The sequence below is a fragment of the Pangasianodon hypophthalmus genome, chromosome 16, assembly GCF_027358585.1.
Source record: "Pangasianodon hypophthalmus isolate fPanHyp1 chromosome 16, fPanHyp1.pri, whole genome shotgun sequence".
Classification (NCBI taxonomy): Eukaryota; Metazoa; Chordata; class Actinopteri; order Siluriformes; family Pangasiidae; genus Pangasianodon; species Pangasianodon hypophthalmus.
The window spans coordinates 2,805,178-2,831,624 of NC_069725.1; the positions used below are offsets into that span (position 1 = coordinate 2,805,178).

At 37.8% G+C, this 26,447-nt stretch overlaps 1 protein-coding gene across 1 annotated transcript in view; it reads left to right on the top strand.

Moving 5' to 3' along the window:
• The first annotated feature begins 2,192 nt into the window (after window positions 1-2,192).
• The window catches only part of LOC113545692 (cadherin-4), a 336,885-nt gene continuing 312,630 nt past the window's right edge, over window positions 2,193-26,447 (top strand). The window contains exons 1-2 of the mRNA XM_053240848.1: window positions 2,193-2,327; window positions 9,937-10,051. Of these exons, the coding sequence (XP_053096823.1) occupies window positions 2,271-2,327; window positions 9,937-10,051 (172 nt within the window). The 5' untranslated portion in view covers window positions 2,193-2,270. The remainder of the gene's footprint in view (window positions 2,328-9,936; window positions 10,052-26,447) is intronic.

Consider the following 26,447-nt stretch of genomic DNA (forward strand, 5'->3'; position numbering starts at 1 on the left):
GTCATTTATCTCTCTCTTTTTTCCTCTTTTCCTTATTTAGTTTTTTTTTAACCATTCTTACTTCTCTTTTTCTTACTGTTTTTCCTGTCTGTCTTCTTCTTCTGTCCATTTCTTCTTCTCATTCTCTCAGTGGGCCTCATTTATCAAGCTGGATAAGAATGCATTTTCTCACGAATTGTTTGTACGAGCGTTTACGTAAGACATTTGGTCAATTTCATGAAAATCCCTTAAATTTGGAGAAAACGTTCGTTTCCTACTCATGCTCCTGAGTGTGTATGAATTTACGCATAAGAGGAAGACTAAGTAAACCTCGACGTGAAACCTCATGTAATCTGCAGAGCGACATATAGAAGAGTTTTGGAGTCTCGATCAGAAACACATCCTCGTGCTAGTTCACTCGGTCAGGGACTAAGAGCATCATCCAGAACATGTTGTGTAAATCGATCATTTTATATTATTGCATTAATTAAAGACTATAAAAAATAAAGTCAGCGAGCCAACACAAACCCATAAATTAAGACTAATAAAAGCAATCATTCAGTTCTAACAAAAGAAACAGAGGCCGCGCCTGTCTGTGTGCGCAGAGCCGTAAGCCGACAGACGAGTTAGTGCTCACTCATTATTATTATTATTATTATTATTATTATTATTATTAATATTAGATATTATTCAGTATTTTTACTGGCACAGAAGTCAGTCAAAATAGCTTCCACTTCTGCCTTTCTTCTCTCACCCTCTCTCCGTCTCTCTCTCAGCCCATCCATCCATCCATCATCTCCCTCTTTCTTTCTCATGGTCTCCCTCTCTTTTATTCATTCAAATGCTCGGTTTTCTTCCAGTCACTCCCTCTTTTCTTATTATATGTAACTTTATTATAAAACTTCCTCTACATGATTGCTGTTTCTCTGTAAACACACACGGAGTCGTCTCTCTCTCCCACTCGTAACGAACTCGTGTTAACACATCTGGTGTTCTGCATGTAATAGCACGTCCATCACAACCTCGCGACAGCTTCCCGATCCAGCCGTGAGAGTGAGAGTGAGTTCAATAACTACTTCTTTTATCAGAGACGTTCTTAAAGCCTTTCTGAATAATAGTATTAACTATAATATAAACTAAGTATGAAAGACATTTTGGAAGACATTTTGCTAAAAAGTGTTCATTTCCCCAATATATATATATATATATATATATATATATATATAATATGCACACACACACATACACACACACATACATATATATATATATATATATATATATATATATATATATATATATATATATATATATATATATAGTGCAATCGTGCATACTTCGATCCATCTCTCTCTCTCATTTCCTCTCACACAATGTCACACTTGCCTCAATTGTTCCCTTTTCCTCTCTCCTTCTTTTGTTCTTTCTCTGTATTTTTTTAATACCAGTCTCCGTCTCTGTCGTTCTCGCCATCTCAAAACTGTGGCTCACCTTTAAACCTCAGAAACAGCGTGTGGCATTAAGCGCTCATCTCTCCCCCTCTCTCTCTCTCTCTCTCTCTCTCTCTCCATATTTCTCACTGTCTCTCTTTCACTCATTCTCTCTCTTTTTACTCATTCTCTCTCATTTTATTCCTCTCCTTCCCTCTATTCCCATCCCTTTTTTCTTTTACTCACTATCATTCAATCACTGTCTACCCTTACTTCTCTCTCTCTCTCTCTCTCTCTCTCTCTCTCTCTCTCTCTCTCTCTCTTCCTCCCTCATTCCTGCACTGCTCTTGGAGACCTTTCTCCCTTTTTCCCCATCTCTCTCTCTCTCTCTTTCTACCTTCCTCTCACTTACACAGTTTTCCACTTATATCTATAATCTCACCATCTCTCTCTCTCTCTCTCTCTCTCTCTCTGTCTTGCGCTATCGTTTTCTTTTCCTCTCTCCTTCTCTTGTTCTTTTTTTCTCTCTAATCATCTGCGAATCTCCATCTCTGTCGTTCTCGCCATCTCTCAAATGTGGCTCATCATTAAACCACAGTCACAGTGTGAGGCTTTAAGCGCTCCTCTCTCTCTCTCTCTCTCTCTCTCTCTCTCTCTCTCTCTGTGTGTGTGAGTGTGTGTGGGAGAGAGAGAGAGAGAGAGAGAGAGAGAGGGAGAGAGAGGAGGAGCTCACAGCGGCGCTGCAGCTCTTCGGGTGCTCAGAGAAGAGGGGAGAGAGAGAGAGAGAGAGAGAGAGTCAGACTCCCCATCCGCGGTTCTCTCTCCGTCAGTTCGCTCCAGGCTCGCGGCTCTTTCGGAAGGATGCGCGCGCTCCCGGTGCTCTTCTCCGTAGCTGCTCTCCTCCTGCACTCCTCTCCGGTAAAAAGAACCAAAACCAAAAAACCCGCATCTTATCCTCTTTTATTCGCTTTTCTTTCATTCTGCGTGCTTTCATCCCCGCGCTTCCGCTCTGCGCATCAGTTCTCAGAGAGAGAGAGAAAAAAAAAAAAAAAAAGTCGATCCTGAACGCGCGAGCCGCCCGGGACTGACTCCTTCTTTCCGGACTTTCTGTTTATCCTCTTCTCCTTCCTCTTCTTCCTCCTCTTTTTCTTCTTCTCCTCCTTCTTTTCTCCCTGCACTTGTTCAGAGAGAAATGATCATGAGCCAGGGTGGATATTACCGGGGAGAAGCGCGCGCGCGCGCGGATGAGAGCTGTGGATGTGTGCGCTGTAAATGTTACGCACCGGCAGGATGCTTCTTTTTCTTTCTTCTTCTTTTTCTTTCTTTTTTTTTTTTGAAGTGGGAGATGCGCAGAAGATGCTGTGAATGAATTTCTCGATATGTGCCACACGCACTGCTGGAATATAGTCAGGATTGATTCGGGATTAGATCTGATCTGAATCTGCATTTGTGCTGATTTGGCACATTGTAATATTCCTGCAGTGCACATTTTACTGCCACCTGAAGCTGAAAACTCTAACACACCTCAGGATGAGGATGAGTGAGTGTGTGTGTGTGTGTGAGTGTGTGTGTGTGAGTGTGTTACAGCAGGAGACACTAAAATGTGCAGTCCAGGATGAAGGGGGGGGAAAGACCTGCAGCTCCTCAGAGCTCCTCAGAGCTTCTCTCCGAGCGGAGTTTCCACTGGTGCAGGAACTGCATTAACAACTCCTGCTTGCAAAGATGGTTTCATAGATTAGACCTGATTTCTCCATGAGACATTTGGAAGGAAACTCGGCTGTGTAAAGTCACACTTGGCTGTGTCCAAGTAGCAAAATGAGAATTCTGAATAGAGCGCTGTTTAATATAGGATAGAAGCTAGGTGCCAGAAAAGGTGGTTGTTTCTTTCTTTTTTTTAATGCAATACAAGTGACTAAAGAAAAGGAAATTTGATGAATGGTGGTTCTTTAACCATTTTGAAGGAAACTGGTTTGGGTAAAGTTGCTGTGAGTTGTGCATGGCTGTGGAGTGCTGTTTGAAACAGGATAGATCAGGTCTTACTCCTAAAAATGAAGGTGAAGATGCCAGAAAAATCTCCAGCATTAAATAAGCAGAGGTTGATGATTATTAATTCATTTTTTTGTTCACTGCCATTGCTGTGAAAGTCCATATCCAGCAGTATAGTAGATCAGATCTTGTTTTCTACAGGACAGTTTAAAGGAAACTCGGCTGTGTAAAACTGCTGCGAGTCGTGCATGGCTGTGTCCAACTGGCAGAATGACAAGCCTGAGTGAATTGCTGTTTAAAATGGGATAGATTAGATCTCGCTCTTAAAATAACAGTGCCAGAAGAGGTTCTGTAGGTGTAATGATGATTGGTTTCTCCAAGAACAGGATCATTTTCAGCCTTAAATGTTGTAAATATGTGGAATTTGGTGATTGATGTCAATGCATCGACCAAAAAATATCCATAAAGATTCATATTCTGGCAAGTTGAAAATTGTAGATCAGATCTCATCAGGACATTTTTGAAAGAAACTCAGCTGTGTAAAGTTGCTGTGTGTCGTGCATGGTTGTGGATTGGGGTTTAAAACAGGATAGATTACATCTTACTCTTAAAAATGGAGGTGAAGATGCCAGAAAAGGTTCTTGCGATCCAATACAAGTCACTACTGAAGAGCTATTTGATGAATGATGGTTCGTTAATCATTTTTTTATTGGCTGCTCAAAGAACCCAAAGATCATTTTTAACTTTGATCGTGTGGAAAATGCTGATTATTATATCATTGTGGCACCTAAAAGGCTAAAGATCCTTTCTCGGGACCTTAAGTTTAAAATAGTGGATCACGTTATTTTTCACAGGACGTTTTGATGGAAAAAAAAAGTTGCTGTGAGTTGGCTGGCAAAATAAGAGTCCTGGATAGATTGCTGGTTAAAATCAGATTACATTTTACTCTTAAAAATAAAAAATGATGACGCTAGAAAACGTTCTTTAGATACAACGTTGGTCCTTGAACCATATTTTGCTGCTCCCTCAGAGAACTAAAGGATCATTTCCAACCTTAATTGTAGTAAATAAGAGGAGAACAATGATTATTAATTGCATTGTGGCCCTAAAACAATTTCTATTTTTTAACAAATGCATCGTTCTGCTCTAAAGATCCATTTCAGGAGTTGAAAACTGTAGATCAGATCTCATTGTCCAGGGAATGTCTTGATGTAAAGTTGCTATGAGTCGTGCATGGCCATGGACTGCTGTTTGAAATTGGATAGAGTCGATCTTGCTTTTAAAAATGAAGCTGAAAGTGCCAGAAAAGGTTTTTAGATACAATAAAAATCATCACAGAAGAGAAATTTGATGAATGATCATTCTTTAACTGTTTTTGTTGGTGACACAAAGAACCAGACAATCATCTTTAATCTTTTATCTTTAAGGAGAAGTTGGCAATTATTGATTTCATTGTGCCGCTAAACCGAAACTTTTTTTTTTTTCTTAAAGGCATCGTGATAAAGATCCATTTCTGGCATGTTCAAGTTGAAAATTTAGATCGGATCTCATTTTCCATGGAAATGAGAAGGAAGGAAACTTGGCTGCGTAAGTTGCAGTGAGTCGTGTGTGGCAAAATGACAATCCTGAGTAGAGTGCTGTTTTAAATAGTATAGATTAGATCTCGCTCTTAAAAAATAATGATAAAGATGCCAGACAAGGTTCTTTAGAAACAGCGATGGTCTTCGAACCATGCCGTATTTTGTTTGGTGCCAGAAAGAACCGGAGGATCATTTCCAAAGTGGAATGTGATGATTGATTTAATTACGCCACCAAAAAATGCTCTAAAGATCCATATTATTGCACTGAGAGTAGTAGATCAGATCTCATTTTCAGCTTCAGCTGTGAGTGGGGTTCTGTTGAAAATAGGATAGATTAGATCTCCCTCTTAAAAATGAAGATGAAGGTGCCAGAAGAGGTGAAAGTTGGTGATTAATTTCTAATGGCATCACTGTGTCCAACTGGCAAAATGACAATCCTGAATAGATTGCTGTTTAAAATATAATTGATTAGATATTACTTGTAAAAAGAATGAAGGTGAAGATGCCAGAAAAGGTTCTTTAGATACATCAGAAGTCAGCAGCGAAGAGCCAGTTGATGAATGATGGTTCTTTAATCATTTTTGTTGGTGTCTCAGAGACCTGAAGGATTATTTCCAACCTAAAATGGTGTAAATATGTTGCAGGTGGTGATTATTAGATCACTGTGGCACCAAAAAGGCTCTGATGATCCATTTCTGACACACTAGGTTTAAAAATAGTAGATCAGATCTCATTTTCCGCTGCACATTATGAACAAAATTTGGTTTGTTGAGTCAATAATCCCATAAAATATTTTTAGATACTGTAGAGGAACCAGTTTACCTTATGAAGGAAAGTTCAACTCTTTTCTTCAGCTATTTTTGGTGCCACCAAGACCCGAGGAACCATTTCCAGCAATTATACGCAAGGTTTCTTTCTTTTTTTTTATTTAATCATGACCCCTAAAATGGTTTTTCTTTGGCATCCTGCTAAAGAACCCTTTCAACCTCCGGTAGTTTAGGAGTGTAGATCAGATCTTACGTGATCAGTCGGCTGTGTAAAGCTGCTGCATGACTGGCACTTTGACATTGCAAAGGATAAATCTGATGACTCCTTCTTAGAAATGAGATTAGATCTCACTCTTAAAAAATAAAGGTGCCTGAAAAGTTTTAGATGCCGTTAGTTTCCTTTTTTATGGACAGTTCCTTAACTTTTTTTTTCTTGACACCATGGATGATGGAAGGAACGTTGTTTTCAACCAGAAATGTTTGCATTATATGGTTAGAGAACCATCCACTGTAGATTAGATCTTTTTTTTTTTCTTTAGTATTCAGTTGATTGTGGAATCAACCACTTTGGTTAGGGAACTAAAAAATATCACTGTAAATTTGTTTTAGGAGAATAGATTAGATCCTCCAGAAAAGGTGTAGATCTTCCCGGTGTGTAGATACTACCAGGAAAGAACTGCTTTTGGTTTCCCAATGAACCTGTTGATGGATGCCACTCTCACCATCTTTTCTTAGCACCACCAAGGTTCTTGGTGGTTAAAGAACCATTCACTGAAATGTTCTAAAGTATCTAAACAATGTTTTCTGGCTCCCTTATTTTTTTCCAGGAATAGATTAGATCTTATTTTCCACTAGATGATTTGAACCAAGTGTGGGAACCTCAAAAAGTTGCTGTGAGTGAGAAATGACTTCATAAGCTTTGAGAAAAGGTTCTTTGGATACTATAAACACTACCACAGAAGAACCAACTTTGGTTTCTATAAGAACCTTTTGATGGATTCTACTCTCACCAAGAACTGGAGCATCCTTTCCACCTATAAATGTTTGCATTATGTGGAAGTTTCTTTAGTATTTAGTTCACCATGGCATCAAAAAGGTTAAAGAACCACCCACTGAAATGTTCTTTATGGAACCAAAGGTTCTCCTGTAACATCAGTCTAAATGTATTTTATGGGCATAGATTAGATCTTTTTTTCCACAAAATGATTTGAACCGAGAGAAGGAAATTCAACTGTGTAAAGAACCACTTTTGGTTTCCTAAAGAACCTTTTGATGGCTGTGAACCGTCATTTCTAAAGCATTGTTTACAGTGTAGTTTTTCGTATAATGGTTACATTATATGAAAGGTTCTTTATTATTTAGTTTAATGTGGTCTCATAAATGGTTACAAAACCACCCACTTTAGGGAACTAAAAACACTTTTTTTAATAAAAAGTTCTCATTATTCTAAGTTTTGTATCATTCTAAATTTATTTTAGAGAAATAAATTAGATCTTATTTTTCACTAGATGATTTGATCTGAGAGAAGGAAACTCAACTGTGTGAAGTGAAGTGTGAACTGATTGAAAAATAAAGCTTAACATGCTTCCAGAAAAAAGATTCTTTAAAAGAGCTCACTTTGGTTTCTTAAAGAAGCTTTTGATGGACACACTTTCAGCATTTTTGGCTCCACAGTGAACGTAACCCTGAAGAACCTTCCATATTAATGCAAATGCTAAAAACAATGCTTCAGTTCTTAGAAGCAAAACAAACAATTTGGTTCAAGAACCATCCACTGAAAGGGTATACACTTAAACTAAAGGTGAGATGAGATCTGATCTATACTCTTAAGATAAAGGAACCATAAAAGGTTCTTTAGATTCTTTAGAACATTTCAGTGGATGGTTCTTGAACCAAATTGTTTTGGTTCTCATCAGATCTCAGATTCAGATGATTTGAATCGAGGGAGGCGAAACTCGACTATGTGAAGTTACTGTGAGTAAAAAAATTAAAGCTGCCTGAAGATGGGACCATTATTTTGGTTCCAGAAAGAACTAAAGAACCTTATTTAGCCATCATCTCGAATGGTTCTTTCTTCATTTCACTGGCGTCAGCAATGAAGGGTTGAAAGTTAGTTGCTAGGAGTGATTGTGTTCATTAAAATGGCATGAAGAACCATTTACCTTTGGATGGCTGTATTTTTTTTTTCACCAATTTTGTTGGTGCTATAAAGAACCAAAGAAAGCATTTCAGTTCTCTAGAAGGTTCTATCTGGTCAGAAATGATTCTTCAGGTCATTGTTGTACGACTGGCTTCACATCCAGGATGGAATTCCCGGGTCATATTCCGGATCCATCACAATTCACTGTGAATGATGATAGATGATAAATGATAGCACTGATGAAACTGCTTAAAGAAGCCCCCACTGGAATGTTCTTTAGGGAACCTAAAAGAAGACATTGCTGCTCTAAAATCCTTTTCTACTTCCTGTATTTTTAGATCTGATTTTATTTTCCACAAACTTGCTGTGACCAATTGTCAAAAGCACAATCCCGAGTACAAAGCTGTGAGAAACCTTTGATATATTCATATATTTAAATAATTCATGAATATTCAAATGCGTAGCTTTGTCACATCCCATAATTTCAGCATCACTACAGGGAGTGGTATTAACACCTCGCATAAACATCAACACTAACATCACTGATTGGCTGGATTATAGCGCATACATTTAATAACCTAATGAATATGCAAATGAGATGTTTCCGAATGAGATCTTTTATTACTTCTCTTATTTTCTCCACTCTTTCTTTCTGTTCCCCTATTCTTTTTTTTCTTCTTTTTTCTGGCATACCTTTCTTTCTTTTTCTTACCTCCATCTTTTCTTTCCTCCACTCCACTATTTCATTCTTTCACTCTTTCTCTTTCTTTCTTTCATTCCACGCTTTTGCTCCTTTGTCCCCCTATTCTTTCTTTCACTCTCTTCTTTCACTCTTACCCTCATTTCTATCACTGTCTCTCTCTTTTTTCTTATCTTTCTTTTTGTCTTTATTTTATTGTCTACTCTCTACTGCCACTTTTTGTTCTGTCCTTCTCATTTCTTCTTTCTCTCTTCTTTCTCACTTTATCTTTTCAATCTCTTCTTACTGTTCTGTCTCTTTTTGCCCTGTTCTATCTCTGAGTCCTTTTTTCTCTTTTACTTCCTCTTTTCCAGTCCTATCTTGTCCTTTTCTTCTTTCCCCTCTGTTCAACAATCTTCCTTCCTTCCTTCCTTCCTATGTATCCCACTCTTCTTCTCTTTCCCCATGTTCTCTTTCTTCATTCTCTTCTTCCATTATTCTGCTCTCTTCTGTTACTCTACCTTTCTATTCTTCCTCTTTTCTTTCTTTCTCTCCTTGTTTTTTATATAATCTCTTCTTATTTCTCCCTCTCTCTCTCATTTTCTTATTTATTTTTGTCTCTCTTTTCTTCTATACTCCTCTCATCTAGCAAGATTTCCATCTCTTTTTTTCTTTCTCTCTTCTGTCTTTCTTGCTTCTTTCTATCACTACTCCATTTTCCAGTGTGTTCCTCTGTTCTTACTTATTCCTTGTTTTGTTCCCTTTTTACACATCCTTCTTCTTCTTCTTCTACTTCTCTCTCTCTCTCTCTCTCTCATCTCTCTTTTTGCCCTTTCCTCCACCCCAGAGTGTGTTTTCACTCTTTGCTCTTTAGTGTAGGGAGCAGGGAGTGAAGTGCCCTTGATCTAAATGAACAGAGACTTATTTGAATATTCATTAGCTCTGTGTGTGTGTGTGTGTGTGTGTGTGTGTGGTGGAAGAGATCATGATGTGAAGTGCGCACTAATCTTAGCTCATACAAACACTTCTGGACCGAGCGCGTGTCTAATTCTCTCCTTTTCTCTTTCTTCCATACTTTCTTTCTTTCTTTCTTTCCTCCTTTCATTCTTTCTTTCCCTACCTTCAACGTTTCCTTCTTTTAATTCTGCCATGCTTTATTTTCTTCATTTATTTCCTACTTTCTTCTTATCTCATGCTTTAGAAATTTACTATGCTCTGCTGGAATGCACGTGCACACACACACACACACACACACACACACGGAGCTGCTATGATCATGCTGTCCATGATCTTACTCCTCATATCGGGGTCATGGTGGGCCACAGGAAATCAATAGTGTGTGTGTGTGTGTGTGTGTGTGTGTGTTGTCTCACAGGGGCTGCTCGGGGAGATGCAGCTGAATGCGCCGCGGTGCAAGTCAGGATTTTCACAAAGCCTTTATTCCCTGCGCCTCTCGAGGGATCTAGTGCACGGCCAAAGTGTGCTCAAAGGTAGGGCCCTACTTTAATACTCTGCTGTTTGAGTGTGGCTCTAACACTCACTATGGAGTCAAACACTGTGTGTGTGTTTGGAGTGGTGTGTGTGGAGTGACATGTATAACACTGGGCTTAATATCCAAATCTGTGTGTGTGTGTGGAGTGATGTGTGATGCTGGGCTTTATATCTGAATGTGTGTATGTGTGTGTGTGATGCTGGGCTTTATATGTGAATGGGTGTGGGTGTGGGTGTATGTGTGGAGTGACATGTATAACACTGGGCTTAATATCCGAATCTCTGTCTGTGTGTGTGTGTGTGTGTTTGTGTGGGTGTGTGTGTGGAGTGACGTGTGATGCTGGGCTTTATATCTGAAAGTGTGTGCGTGTGCATGTGTGTGTGTGGAGTGATGTGTATGACACTGGGCTTAATATCCTAATATGTGTGTGTGTATGTCTGTGTGGAGTGACAGGTGTGATGCTGGGCTTTATATCTGAAAGTGTGTGCGTGTGTGTGTGCGTGTGTGTGTGCGTGCGTGTGTGTGTGTGTGGAGTGATGTGTATGACAATGGGCTTAATATCGGAATCTGTGTGTGTGTATGTCTGTTTGTGTGGAGTGACATGTGTGATGCTGGGCTTTATATCTGAAAATGTGTGTGTGTGTGTGTGTGGAGTGATGTGTATGACACTGGGCTTAATATCCGAATATGTGTGTGTGTATGTTTGTGTGGAGTGACATGTGTGATGCTGGGCTTTATATCTGAATGTATGTGTGTGTGTGTGTGTGTGTATGTGTGTATGTGTGTGTGTGTGTGTGTGTGTGTGTGTGTGTGTGTGTGTGTGTGTTGCTGGGCTTTATATCCTAAATGCAGTGGTTCTCACACTTCCTAGGCGTGGGTGCCGTCAGGTTTTCTGCGTGTGCATGTCTGTTCTCATAGACATTGTCTTTGATATTTTTTTCTTTTATTTACAGAATTCTTTTCACGATATTTTATAGAACTATCAATACTTAATGACAGATTTTCTTACTGAACTGAATCACACCACACCTTTAATCTCAAAATAATACAGTGGTCAATAGCTCGTGAGTATTCGATTGCCTTTTTTTTTTTTTTGGTTTTGTTTGTATGCTTACTGATATTTCATTCCACACGTTCACTCTCAAAATAGTCTTGCTGCGTTCAATGAGCCTCAGATTTTATGTCTGCATGTGTTCTCTCAGCAGATATTGAGGAATTTATTTAGGTGATTTGAAGAATAACAGACTTTTATCCTGAACTGAACTTTCAGACTTTTACTCTCACACACACAGTGATGTGACCTTGTTTTTATGGTTTTTGAATAGATAAAGTTATTTTAAGGAACTTACAGTATACTCATGGTTTTATGAAGAAAAAATGTTGCTGAATTGTGAACCTGATCATGAACTCAGGTTTATCCATAATTTAAATCTTAAATTATTCATCTCTGTAAAATAATCTCATCAACAAGCCTCAGATTCTGTGTGTGTGTGTGTGTGTGTGTGTGTGTGTGTGTTCTCTGATCAGATAGTAATATGTTAAGGACTAAATCTCGAATGTTATGCAGAAAGAGACATGTAATAAATGATTACACTTGGACTTTTATCCTCCACTGAACTTCCGTGAAGCATCCATGTTTTAAACCTCGAATGATTTGTCTGCATGTTGTGTGTGTGTGTGTCTTTTCTGATGTATAGTGATATTAAGGAGTTTAATCACACGTTATGGAGAAAAGCAGTTATAGATGCTTAATGAACAGAAAATAAATTCTAAATTGTGTCTACTTGAAGCTCTTTCCTCACACCCTAGCAAAGTCTTGTGTGTGTGTGTCCGAGAGAGAGAGAGAGAGAGAGAGAGAGAAAGATTCTGGTGATATGAATAATTTCATCCACAATTTAAATCTGAAATTATTTCTCTCACTAGTCTGGACTTCTTAAATGCTGCGTTCAATGTACCTGCATGTATCCTGTTTTTTTTCTGTAATGTAATTATGTAAGGTAATATTAAGGGAATTAATTAATGGGAAAAGGAGTTCTTGAGTATGGATTATAGGTGTTAATCCTAAAATGAACATGCGCCACACTTCCTATTATGCTTTGAGTCTTACATCTTCTTATTTTCGATTTTGACTTAAATTTAGTCTTGTTTTGGAAGAAAGGACTGTTTTAGACACTAAATTATGAACTGTTTTTGCTAAATGCTGCGTTCAGCAAGCTTTCAATATCCTTTGCGCTGTCTTTCAGTAATTGTGTGTGTTTTTAACAGATAGCATGGTGTAACGGAATTAAATGAAATTAAATTTAAGGACTCCCTGATACTGAAATTAAAAAAGAAAAATGATACAATATGAATATTAGAGCTATGGATGTCAGTCAATAACTAAAACTTATCCAATACCAATATTCTCACATCATATCTTTCACTCAGGGCAAGCTTTGGTTAAATAAAGCTGCGTTCGCGAGGATGGGAAAACATCCTATTATTCCAACTTGAAAGCATTCTCACATTTTCCCTTTTCTATTTTTTTAAAATCTAATATTACCTAACATTAGCATGTTGTAGGTGTGTGTGTGTGTGTGTGTGTGTATTCAACATTAGCATGATATCTTCCTCATCTTTAATAGACCTGAAGTGGGTGTAATTCATTATAAGCTGAAATCACTACCATCATCCTGAGTAAGCACTTCTTCCTGGTGAGGGTTGTGGTGGAGCCGGAGTTTATCCCGGGGAACACTGGGCGTGAGGGGCGTGAGGGCGAGAATACACCACGGAGTAGAAATTTGTCCATCACAGGACACACATTTACACCTGGGGGCAATTTACATTTTTGGGGAGGTGGGAGGAAACCGGAGAACTCGGAGGAAACCCACATGGACACAAGGAGAACATTCGGAATTCCACACACACTTACCCGAGGTCAGGATTGCACCGGGAACCGTGGAGCTGTGAGGCAGCAACGCTACCTGCTGCACTGATGAAATAAAATATAAAGTCAGATTCCTGTTAAGATTCCTTAAAACAGATCTGGTTGTAAAATGCGATTGGCTGAGCTTCATTCAAAGCTTTTACAATAACTGAATTCTGTATTAATGCAGAAGGTTTGAAACTAATAAACACTACACTACAGCCATTACACTACAGCCATTACACTACAGCCATTTTTCCATTCATAGAATGCTTTAATCTGAGTGTTATGTTGCCTAGCAACAAAAGATTACCTTTAACAGACAGAAAATCATTTATTGAAAATGTTATATACTAAATTAAATTATTATTTTTTTTCCAGTTTGTTTTAGACACTCAGCTTAACATCACACAATCACGGCTTACTCCTTTAATTTATGACACCTTTAATTTATGACATGTTTACATGGCCAGTTGCCTCACTTCCTGGTTTGGTTGGCAAAATCAGCGGTTGTCAGAAAGCATCAAACATTCTGACTCTCTATTCCAATATGGAGGCTGATTATGTTTTTCTCCGAGTCAGAAAGTGAGAATTACAGTTTTTTCCGATATTTCAAACAATTTGCGTGATCTCAGTGTTGTTTCGTCTTCGGCTCAGTTGCGTATCTGTCCAACAATTATGGACTTTCTTTCTGAAATTATCTTGATTTATCTGTAAATTGAGCTTGCTAAATGCTTCATTCAACACGCCTCAGCTCATATCGTTGTTTTCTATGAAGAATATCTTCACCGTCTGCACCGTCATCAATCGGATAATTTCTCATCGATCTTCTGTTTCCATTCGCATATCCGCCATAGCAATTATTCAAAGAGCTAACTTTGTTTGGCCGTCTGACAGAGCAGGAAATCTAATCGACACTCGGGTGCTAATCTCCCTCTACCGCTGCCAATCGAGACTAATTGGAAACCCTGCATTGATCTCAGTGTTTTTCCCTTCGGCTCAGTCGTGTATCCGTCTGTGAACGCTTCCTCCGGTTCTCTCAACTCCAGCAGAAATCCTGCTTTTAGAAAAATGTCTCTGGTTTTGTACGAGCTGTTTGAACGCGAGCTTGTGTTGTAGCTAGACAATGAAGATAATTAGCAGGTGCCTTTAGCGGCGTGTATCCGAGGTTACGTTGGATGGAATAACAATCAGACGAGGGATGTTATGTGAATGAGAGAGAATTATGGAGGTGCTTTGAATGGCGTGACGAGCTTTAAACACCTTTTCACATCTGTTAAATTGCTCTTTAACAACAAACTCGAACACAAACGACCAATCACATGCCAGCATCCAGGAAGCTCAATCCATAATAGCATAACTTGCTTTAAATTATGTGTCATTTAAAGCAGATTGTTTAGGGTTCGATCCTAGTTTTATTTTTAATCAAAACATTCAATTTTCACACCTGAAACAATCTTTTTTTAAAAAATTAAGTTTTATTATTTAGTATGTTGTAATTTTGCTCAACTCAAAATAATCAATTTTGCTTTTTATACCTTTGGAAGTTCACTTCAAGGATTAATGAATTCTTAATTAAAAGACTACAATGTAATAAAAAAATCCTTTTAGGATAGGACATTACAGCACAAAGACTTAAACTATAAATGAATGAATGAATGAATAAATAAATAAATAAATGGTCATGGATGAAACTTGTAGTGGAAATGAAAAAAAAAAAAAAAGCAGAAAACGTTTTTCTGGTACTTACTTACATTTTCATCCCCCAAACATACACCCGAAGTTTTGGTGCATTCCAGTCGTTTAGTCATGCAGTTTGTACAGATCACTTTGTCAGCATTGAGTTTTTGGGGTTCAACAAACACTTTCAGTCTTTATTTCATTTCTATTATTCTAATATTAAAAAAACACAAAGTTTTCACAGTACTGACAGATTTTGCTTTCCTGAGACACAAAGCAGCATTCCTGAGAAAAAGCCAGCATTGTGGATGTGACGTTATTGTGTTGCATATGTATATGATTTATAAATCGATCTCACAATTGTGTTGTACAGTATACAGTACGATAAATAAAGTATATGGTATATAAAGAGATCACATTACTGGGTTGCATAAATGACTGAAATAATAAGGTTAAGGTTGAACTGAATATCGACTTGAGCTCCTCGGCCGTAGCTGATGATGTTAAATAAGAGAATATCTCTGTATAGATTGCACACCTGATGGAGAAAAACACTTTCCCTAAAGAAATCACTCATACAGCAGTTTATTATAGACGTAGGGGATCAAAAGGAATGTTTCTGTGCTCGCGGCTTTATTTTTTCCATCCAGAGGTTGACATTCATGATAAGTTTTTCCACATGATTTCTCCATGATGATCTCCTGAACACACTGGCTCTGATTCAGAACACATTTCCAGCAGAACGGCTCTCGGGAATCCGATTGTCATCATGAGCCAAAAATTCCTCATGCTCCTCATCTTGCCGTCGGTGATGTGCTCCAAAAACGCCACTGAACCATCAATACGCCGCGGTTTATAGCCTGACGCTCACTCATGAGTTCGTTGCAATGGCTTTTGCGTGTAATTATTAGAGAGTAATTACGCCTTCGTGTCCATTAAGTCTAAATCACATGCACTTATTGACGAGTAATTACACCAGAGTGTCAATTAACTGGCATAAAGCTAGGGTTTAATACGTGACTCATGAGGTGATGTTGTATTTGTCTATTTGCTCCAAATAATCCTTCAAAATTTACCTTCAGCTCAAGGATGCTTTAAGAACCAAGGTTTCAGAAGTTTCACATGGAAAAAAGTTGCCATGTTTATAACAGATTTACATCACAGTTCTGTTGATTTCTGATTGGTCAGAAGGTGTTGATTCATTTTCTGTAACAGCAACTCCGACAGTAGTGAAGCTGCAATCCTCAGTTTTATATTAATGCGCTTGTTCTAATACATTATCGTTTCTATACTAACAGCTTGCATGTATGGCAGATACCATGTATGGCATTTCATGTATGGCAGATGCTCTACATACAAAAAAACACATGCCTGTTACTTAACAAGCAAAGAAATGTTGATTATGGTGACGTTTTCTGTGAAGGAGATGTTTATTTCGCATTTTTGAAATAAGTCTCCAGTGTCAGTGGATTCTCGGTAATATGACGAGCTTTGTTTATTTGTCTTATTAACTTCAAAAGAAAGAAAAAAGAGCGGTTGGTGAAGGAACGACTGTTTATAGCTGCTATAATGTAAGTGAAAACAGGAACGGACTTGTTTCACGGACGTTCCACGAAATAAACGTAGCTATAAACAGATAAAAAAAGTATGAAGTGTTGTTCTTTAATTAGCAAAAAACATTGTAATTGCGGCAGTTTCAGAGAAATAAAACACTTTGGGACAGTAACAGTAACTTGTTGATTATTTTCCTGTAACACCATGCCCCGTTCCTTATCCTTATCCGTTTCTTATTTCTTATGTTGTCGATGGTTGAAGTTTTGTTTCCAAGCATTATACACTGAGCAGTATATAATAGTAAAAGTGTCAAGTAAAAGTGTCAAGATCATGTCTGACGATGTGAACATTGCTCATGTTTTTATCAGTCTGGAGTTTGGGACATTGTTGCTGTGGTTGTGATTGTAGATGAAATCTTGAGGCTCTTTGTTTTCAGACTAATGAGAAACAGATGGATGTTGAGTGTGCACTACATCTATCACTTGCAATCTCCTGCAACTGAGCAATACACTTGCTGTTTTAATTGTGTAGTTCACTATTAGTACTCGGATAGTGTGTTAAAATTTAACACCAGGTACTCGCACTCATTGTTATGTAGCAGAAGGGGCGGAGCAATCAGAAGCCACTGCGATTTGAAATTTTCTAAATGCGTAGGAGGGGTGTTAGGATTTGAAATTTTTACAGTGTGATAACCTAGTCTAAAAATATTAAGGTTTTAATACAAGCTGGTGGCCAAAACGTTAATGTTAAAGGAAAACGTTGTTACGAAATCTTTGTCAATGCATATATATAACAGAAAGATACTAATTGTATGAGGTCGCCAATCAATAATTTTTTTGTGATGATGTCATTAAAAAAAGACGTGACTCAATCATGTGTGCGTGATTGGCAACCTCATCCTAAACAACATGGCTAGCTTCTGTTGAAAGTGCTGGAATCTTCAGTATATATAAAATGCGTTTAATATAAATCATGAAGAATGTCCCATGCTTAAACTGAACATCCTTTCAACACACTTAGTACAGTTTCTACACACAATGATTTGTAATCGCACTCTCCGGTGTCTCCCAGGAGATGATGGCTTCCCTTTTGAGTCTGGTTCCACTCCAGGGTTCTCCTTCACGTCATATCAGCGAGTTTTTCTCACTTTTGCTGCCTCTGGCTTTTTCATTAGGGATCTAAATCGAAATCCAGATTTCTGTAAAGCTGCTTAGTGATGATAGCTATTGTTAGAAGCGCTGTATAAATACAAGTGAATTGAATGAATCCTGTGGAAGCCGTTCAGGTGGCTCAGTGATGTCAGGATGGATTTGAGACGTTATAAACCTCCAGGTACTAGATAGTCAAGTAAACACTGTAAGCTTATTTGTCATCATTGTTTATATGCTAATATAGGAACAAAGCAATGTGTTCTTATTGGCTAGAGAGGAGGAGTGGCTTAACAAATAATAAAAGAATCTCTCAGCAGCCGTGTTCTTCGCTTGATCCCCTCTTTTCTTTCGTGTAGCCTGTGTAGGTCTCAGATATTTTAAATGAGCTGCAGTGAGTGTGTAGAGATCAGTGTAGCTTCTTATTTGTACATCTAAGCGTGTGTGTGTGTGTGCGCTTTGTCATGAGTAGAACAGTTTGCAGCCCAGGAGGGGGTGTTAACACAATCAACAGCAATCACACAAAACTGCTGATCTTTTTGTTTTTTAATTACTCTGATTGTAATCTCATAGAGTATTTTCTTAATTAGCATGGTCTCTCCTTTATAACAGAAAAGTTGAGCAGACATTTTGAAACAAAATTGAGAACAAAGACAAATGTGTCACCGCTAGACTTGCTATAAGAGCTGAGCAATATGAGCAAAATATTATATTGTGATTAAATTGTTATATACTGTGATGGTGAGATGGGCTGCAATATATTAATATATTAATACTGGTGCATGTGTATGGTCCAGCACTTTAAACATAAAATTTTGGTCAAAAAACTAGAAGACTCTTTGTTTTTTGTTTTGTTTTTATCTTATGTAGCATCCTAGGTCAAGATGGCATGCGTTCATTTGACAAATATTTATTTATTTTTTGTCTTTGTTTCCTTCTCTGTTCATTTCTTTGCTTAATTACACATATGCTACAATACATACAAAACGCAATATAAAATCGTTCCGATAGTTTGTGTAGCGCCTCACTGGGGTGGTTTTAAATACCTTTATCCCCCTCTACTGGTAGAAAATAAAAAAAACGTATTGAGTTTTATAAAGTTAACGAATGAAAATTTTACTTAACACTGTAAACAGGCTCAGTGCGCAAAAAGGAATTCAAACAAAAATCAGCTCCTCTGTGTCGAGACTAACAAAAATCATTCTATATGTAAATTGTCAACAAAACTCTTCGCACTCAAGTACGGTTAATACTTCATTAGAAAAACCGAAAGCAATGTCCAATCTATATTTTATTGCTGATGTGCACTGAGGCCAAAAATCAATCAACAGCTTCACTCTGTAAGAGCTAAAATGAAAAGATGGCGTGCCACGTGCAGTGGGGATAACCAATCTCCGCTCACACACGCCGCTCACACACTCCGCTCACACGCCCCGCTCACACACTCCGCTCATGGTCACCAGCAGGAAGAACGTAGTTCATCGTCAGCGTTGAGGTTGCGGTCCCCTTTCTTAGCGAAACATAGATTCTCCGGCGCCGCGGATTAAGATGAACAGCTCACCGTTTACTCCAACAGCCTTGGGGTGAACTTCCTTCAGAAAAATTCATCAAACTGTTCAAGACCAGACTAACCATCTTCTTTCCACTGTGTAATGGTGGATTCTTCCCCTTCCTCTCTCTCTCTCTCTGTTCCTGCACACTTCACTCGTGCGAGACCGGTTGCTGTCCCTTGACAGGCTTATTTTTAACCAAAACCCAACTAAAGAACAGAAAGCAAACGAATAATAGGTACAATAGGTTGTCACAGGCACATCATACGAGTCTCATCTTCATACAGGTCTCAACAATTGACACCAACCAACAATAAACACTTATAACTGGTTACATGTGCTCATTTGCATATTACAGGCAAGAGAGAAGGCCAAAAACAACACAATAAAGATTAACAAACATTATATTATGCATGTGTAGTTGGCAAGATACTTTTATAGTACAGTATTGTTGTTTCTGATTCATTTTATATTATTATTATTATTATTATTATTGTTGTTGTTGTTTTATAGATATTGTATAACTCCTCCTACCTGAGGAGATCATGTGATACAAGACAGTAAAATAAACATAATAACACTAAGATAATATCACAGATTTTTAACTACAATGAGGCTAAAGTGCTAGCAAAGCCTCCATCTAGCTAACGTTAGCTGGATAGACAGTAGTTTTTTTCTGTAGGCTACATTAGCAGCTAATCTATGACCTTTTTTTTAAAGAAACAGAAAGAAATGCACACTGACAGGAGGATATTTATATAATGACAGGATGATATTTATATAATGTATAGTTATAGCATTCTCCTTATTGAACATACTGTAACTTGTGGCTCAGTTTGTTTGTAACTGTTAGTATTTGATATCACTAGTGACAGACATGCTAACTATGCTAGACCAAAATCCACTTGCAAAATGTTTAAAACCAAATGAACACACCTCACCTTTATGATTACATATCGTTTTATTTACCATCAATCTGGTGTGTGTGTGTTAATAGTAGGTGCCTTGCTATTACCTAGATTAGCATTGCTTCTGCTTAAACCCACAATTCCTGTGTTAGCATTTTTTCTTTCTAAATATTTCTTCTAAATAAACACTTTAATCAAAATGCTAATGTGGCTAACCATTAAGTCAGCTGGGACATTGAACATGATATCATTTGCCTGACTAACTGACTTCGCTATCATTCATTATTAGCAGTGTTAGCATATTTGTGGGTTTAGGCTTTCCTCTATACTGAAACCACATAAACACACCCACCCACTCACACATACACACACACACACACACATGCGTGCTCTGAAACCCATTAAAAACAGCCCGAGTCGTGTTTCTTGCTTATCTGACGTTTATAGCATGTCCGCTTCCTCCTGTGTGTTATTTTTTTGAAAGGATTTTTCGTGGCCGTCTCTGGGCCCTGACACATTATCGCCCTCCGATCTCCCAGCTGGCTGATTTATGTGCAAGGAGCTCGGCTGATTTATCGTTTCTGTAAAGGACGAAGCGGCGGGAGATCAGGAAACCCGAGTGGAAAGATTTTAATAATAACGTTGGGGAGGCTTTAATAATAACGTCGTTTAAACGGCAAGTGGTGGCGAGACGGAGAGGACTGGAGCTGAGGAATGTGGCTTCAGAAACGAGGACGCTAGCTGGGAAGGGCGAGCGTGCGTGTCTGTGTGTGTGTGTGTGTGTGTGTGTGTGGGGACAGGGAGAGAGACGAACAGTGAGGAGGACGTAGGAGGACTGGTGTGAAGTTACTGTCAGGAAACCGTATAAGGAAATACAGGTGTGTGTGTGTGTGAGAGAGAGAGAGAGAGAAACAACTACACCTCTTGAACACTTTCAGTTACTATAATCCTTGAACATTTTGCAGTCAGGTACAGTTTTTTTTTCCACACACAGAACCCAGACCAACACTTAGCACTGTCTTACAGAGTGGATTTGAAACCTTTGGTATTAAATTAACATATTTTTTTCCCTAATTTTATTAACCCACAGAGCTCTTGGTCTACTTTTGCCCTTTGGATTTGGTCAAAAATGGTCTGTGCTCTCTGGGTGGGAGGGGCTTACATAGTCTCTCTCCTGTCAATCACAGCAACACTAGCCAATGCTGGACGACTGTGAGCTCATGTATGCGGAAGAGGGCGGATAGCGCTTTCCCCCGAATGTGTTACTCCTCCATGTGTGTGCGAAAAGATGCAGTTGGATGCCTTCACATATTTCTGAGGAAGCAGATGTTAGCCTTCACCCTCCCTGGTTGGAAGCTGTCATATGATGGGGGAGAAAGTGGTGGGTGGGAATTGGCCGAGACGAAATTAGGGAGAAAATCAGGGGAAAAGGTGCTTGAATTAAAAAAAAAAAAAAAAAAAAAAATCAGTACAAGTTTAAAAAATTCTTCTATTTATAATTAACTTCCGCCTTGAAAAGTGAGCTGTGAATAAATAAATAAATAAACTTCACTGTTAAGAAGTCATTGTTAAAAAATTCATCTCTAAAAGTGGCTCAGCTATTTTTTTTTTGGCAATAAAACATTAAATACATACAGAAGTTGAATTCCTTTCTTCAGCTCTGTTTCTTTTTTCCTTTTCCATATTTTAACTTCTCTATCTCTGTCATTTGATCTTTATTTCCATCTTATACTGCTTCATTTTAATTTCTATCATCATATCTCTAGTTCTCTTTCACTCTCTATCTTCATGTCGTTCTGCATTCCTCTTTCCTTCTCCTCTCTCTCTCTCTTTTTATTTCTCTCTCACCCTCTCCATTTCATATCCTACATTGTTTTTGGTCTTTTTGGTCTTGTCTTTATCTCTTTCCTTTTCTGAAACTCACTTGGTTTAGATTTTGCACGCACACACACACACACACACACACACACACACACACACACCCTGTAGTAAAACAGATCTCTGTCTGATAGCAGTGTGTGATGTAAAGCTCAGCTGAATAAGGAATAACATAACACACTCTAGGGTAACTCTAAACTCTAAAAGTGTATGTGTGTGTGTGTGTGTGTGTGTGTGTGTGTGTGTGTGTGTGTGTGAGAGAGAGAGAGAGAGAGAGAGAGGAGAGAGACACTAATGTCTCCAATGCAAAACAGATGTTTTGATGGTTTAATCCTCTAGAACATTGTGTGACTTTTAAAGTAAAATGGTGTGTGTTGTCATTTATCCATTAGCTTTGTGAAAATATTTCATTGAAACTTCCACGGCATCAGTGATGGAGTTAATAGATCATTTGTCCAAAAGTTATGTCAGTCTTTACATGGGGAAATTTGCGCATATTCAGAGTCGAGTAAAAATAAAATCTCCGGTGTGCCAAGGTTGTTCAGATTTTTTTGAGTAGAATCATCAGATGTGTTTTTTTTTTTTTTTCCATACCGTCTGAACCACCACCTTTAAACACATGCTCTCGCCTTTAAACTCAAAAACAATTGCAATTCTTTTTTCGTCACATCCCATAGCGCACAAGAAAAATGCACTTAAGTGCAGGTCAGTAATTGTGCATAACCGAGACATGAACTCTGTGTTCATATTAATGTGACGTTTACAATAAAGAAAATTATACACTGTAAAATCCAGACAATGTAGTGTTTTTTATCCTATATTTCCTAGTACACTAACAGACCATGTGGTATTTTCTCCATGTGAACCGACTGTGTGTTTAAACTAATTTTGATTCAACAGTGAATAGTGTTTTTTTTTTTATTTTACTAAGCTTTTATTAAGGTCATGTGACTGGGGTTTAATTTTCCTTGTGTCGTTTATAAATGACAGATTCCGTTTAGACTTTAAACTCTTTATTAGAGTTGAAGCGAGTAATTTTGGTTTGTGGTCTTTGGGTTAGACAGAGTACGCCTGAATGTGGGCGCACACGCACACACACACACACACACACACACACACACACATACACACACACACACACACACACACACGCATAAGTACTAGCCTTTACCTAACTCACTTTTCTTTGAAAGAGCCCATATATGAAGGAGAGTGTATATGTGCATGATCACCCTCATTGCCTGTGTGTAGGTATGATCACACCAGTTTGGTGTGTGTGTGTGTGTGTGTGTGTGTGTGTGTGTGTGTGTGTCTGTGTGTGAGAGAGAGAGAGTGAGGGATCTCTCCCTCAGACTGTAACTGTGCAAATCTTGAGTATTTTTGAGAAAATCCAGTCATTCTCCCAGAACACACACAACAGCAATACATGGCGATCTATAATAATAATAATAGTAATAATAATAATAATAATAATAATAATAATAATAATAAATGGCAATCAAAACCTGAGACACAGTAAGAATAATACAACTACAAGTAAAATTAGCTAAATGATAGATAGATAGATAGATAGATAGATAGATCTGTTTCCATTTACTATGTTATAGACAACTATAGAAAATAAATCAAAGAAATTAATTTTTAAAAATGTTTAATAGACTAAAACTTTTAAGGGAAACTGTTAAGAAAAATAAAAACTGTTACTTCACCTGAATAGATTATTCTTTTGTTGTGCTGTTGTGTTGAGTCCTGTAGGGTATAAAATTGTACACACTCCTTCTCAAACAGAATTACGCCACTTTGATTTCCTGTTGCAAGACCTCTGAAACGCCTGGGAATAAAGTTTACAGGCAGAGCTCAGGACCGACCGTGACCTTCCTCATCTCTCTCTCTCTCTCTCTCTTTCTAACTAAAAGGGAGAGAAAAAAGAGAGGCTAGTGAGGAAACACCACTGTACTGTAAGTGATAACAAGAACTCAACATCAAATGTAACTATAAACGGATAAAAAAGGACATGTTGTTCTTTATGAAATAAACAATTGTAGTCATTGAGAAATTTCTGTGGGATAAGAGGAATAAAACACTTCATGGCATGCTGTTATAGGACAATAATCAACTTCAGGTTGGCAACAGTAACTCCGCTTGATCACACCCCCCTGTCGTTGATTATTTTCCTATAACTGCATGACAGAAAGTGTTTTATTCCTTACATAACATACTTACTAATTTGAGAAATAGACTTGAACCAATCTCATTTACGTTTTATACTCGATAAAGTGAACCTGATGGAAGTGAACTAACAGCACCAAATTTGTTAAACATGTCTTTAAAACAGTAATAGTTTCCACCTGTGTGTGCGCACACACACACACACACACACACACACACAGACAGACACCATTTTCTTTATCTTCTCCATGATACCAGGCTAATGACCATTACTGCAGCTAATATGTGTTTATGGTGCTCATGGGAGCGCTTACTTAAAGCCTGGAGATCATGAAGATCCACAGTCGAGCCAACGAGCTTGTCATACATGGTAATAAAAATGTGGAAAATGCTTCTAGCGCCACAGGAGGGAGTGATGGCGAGCCGTAGATCTTTACGTGTAGGTAGGAAAAATAAGACAAAGCGTCTGGAAAACCCATCATCAGCATCCTCATAACCTGAGGAATGTACTATATATAGTGGAGAGAATTCACAAGGGCTGTAAATGTGTCTTCTCTGACAAGTGTTCAAGTTCTGGAGAACGGAAAGTAACCCCAAAACCCCTGCACAAGAGCCGAGAATGAATCTGCAAACTCGATATGTTGTCGACTCGGACGTGCCAGAGTTCTTCAGCTGGACATAATGATTAATGCTTGTGCATTTTAACACGGAGTGTAAATTTACTTGGTTTAGGTGGTTGTTGGTGTCACGCTAAAGCTGCACTCACACTACAAATTCACATTTTATTCCACACATAAGACAGAAAAGGAAGACTGTTGAAAGAGAAAAATACTTATTTTATAGCAGCTAGCAATTTAGCCAGGATTTAGCATTTTAACAGCGAGAAACAGGAAATGGGAAATCCAATTCAACATTCCTGAGTTAATTTTGTGGAACTAATTCAACTTGGGATCCAAAAGTCTGAGATCATATAAAAAATCTGGGATTTTTTTATTTTATTTAAAACTTGAAATAAACATTTCAATAAACATTTTAGGATTTTGCTAAAACTTAAAGTAAATGTTCAAAATTTCAAATATTCAGTATTCAAGATTCTGAATATTATTCAGAATATATTCTGAATATTCTGACTTTTATTTAAATTGAAGCAAATTTGTGATATCGATCATGTTAACTCCTTCGAACAAAAGGTCAGACTTTCATCATGCTTATCCCTTCCACTGAAGCATGTGATCAGACGACACGTCAATGGACTGGTCTAACACGGATCATCAGGTTTTACATGAACTTGTAGAGTCCGTGCCAGCTTGAATGCATGTTGTCATTAAAGCAAATGGGGAACGTAGCAAATACTAAGAAATTCATGTAAATATTTCAAAAAAATTCTACTGTTACAGACTTGTAATGTAAAATTTTGTAATAAATTAGAAATGAATGCTGATTAGAAGTGTCTCGACCAGTAGACCCCACTGTATATACGCACATTTCTGTACAATGTTTTGCAGCTTACTTGCCAAACTATTCTTAGCTAACTTAATAACTAATTACAGTAAAAAAAAAAAAAAAACAGAAGTAAAATACCGTTGCATCATCGAATCCGTTCTCCAGACTGAATTTAAGAAAACTTCTTGAAAGTTGGTTTCATATTCAGTACTCTTTGTAGATTCACATCTTTGATGCCAGCAGAATGTAAACAGCCAGTGAAATGTTTCTAATTACATTTAATTTATCACCAGAATGCAACAGTTACTCCGCCATTTCACCACCTCTAATTGGTGTTATACTATTTTTATATAGGTTCCTCAGCCTACTCTGAAGGTGAGGTCACTGACTATCAAATGCCTGCAACACATCCACTAATGCCACACAATTTATTCGATTTTACACACAAACGAGCATGTTTCATCTCGGTAAATGAGGGCCTGACTGCGTACCACGTTGACTCTTTTTACTGAATAATTCATACTCGGGTTGGGAAATATTATAGAAGACCTCCTGGCTGCACACTGCTAAAATTAGCACTCCTTTTTGATGGAGGAATGTACTGCATTACCAAGCACCACCCCTTTAAAGGTCAATGCAGACAAAGCAGCTGTGTATGGAAGACTGTTAACGGCACTTTAAAAAAAAAAATCCCAGATGCTAAGTCAAAATGATGAGAGAAAAGTCACGATTACGATATAAGAAGTCATAATGTCAAGATACATGGTCATAATTATGAGATAACAAGGCAGAATTTTGAGATATTCTTGGTATTGTTGGAAAGCATGCATGTACACAAGCTACACATTAGCATGGTTCTAACATAAGGCAGTAGCTTGAATATATGACTTGTAATCACAAAGTTATGATTAGTTATCTCATCATTTTGACTTTGTATCTAAATATTATGAGATATTATTATCACTTTGTGTCTCATAATTATGGCTTAGTACAGTATATCAAATCTATGATTTGGTATCTCATAATTCTGGCTTAGTATCTTAATTATGACAATATCTCAAAATTTTGAGAGAGTATCTCGAAATTATGATTTGGTATCTCATAGTTATGACTCAGTATCTTAGTATTTATGACTAGTTATAATATTTCAGAATTATGA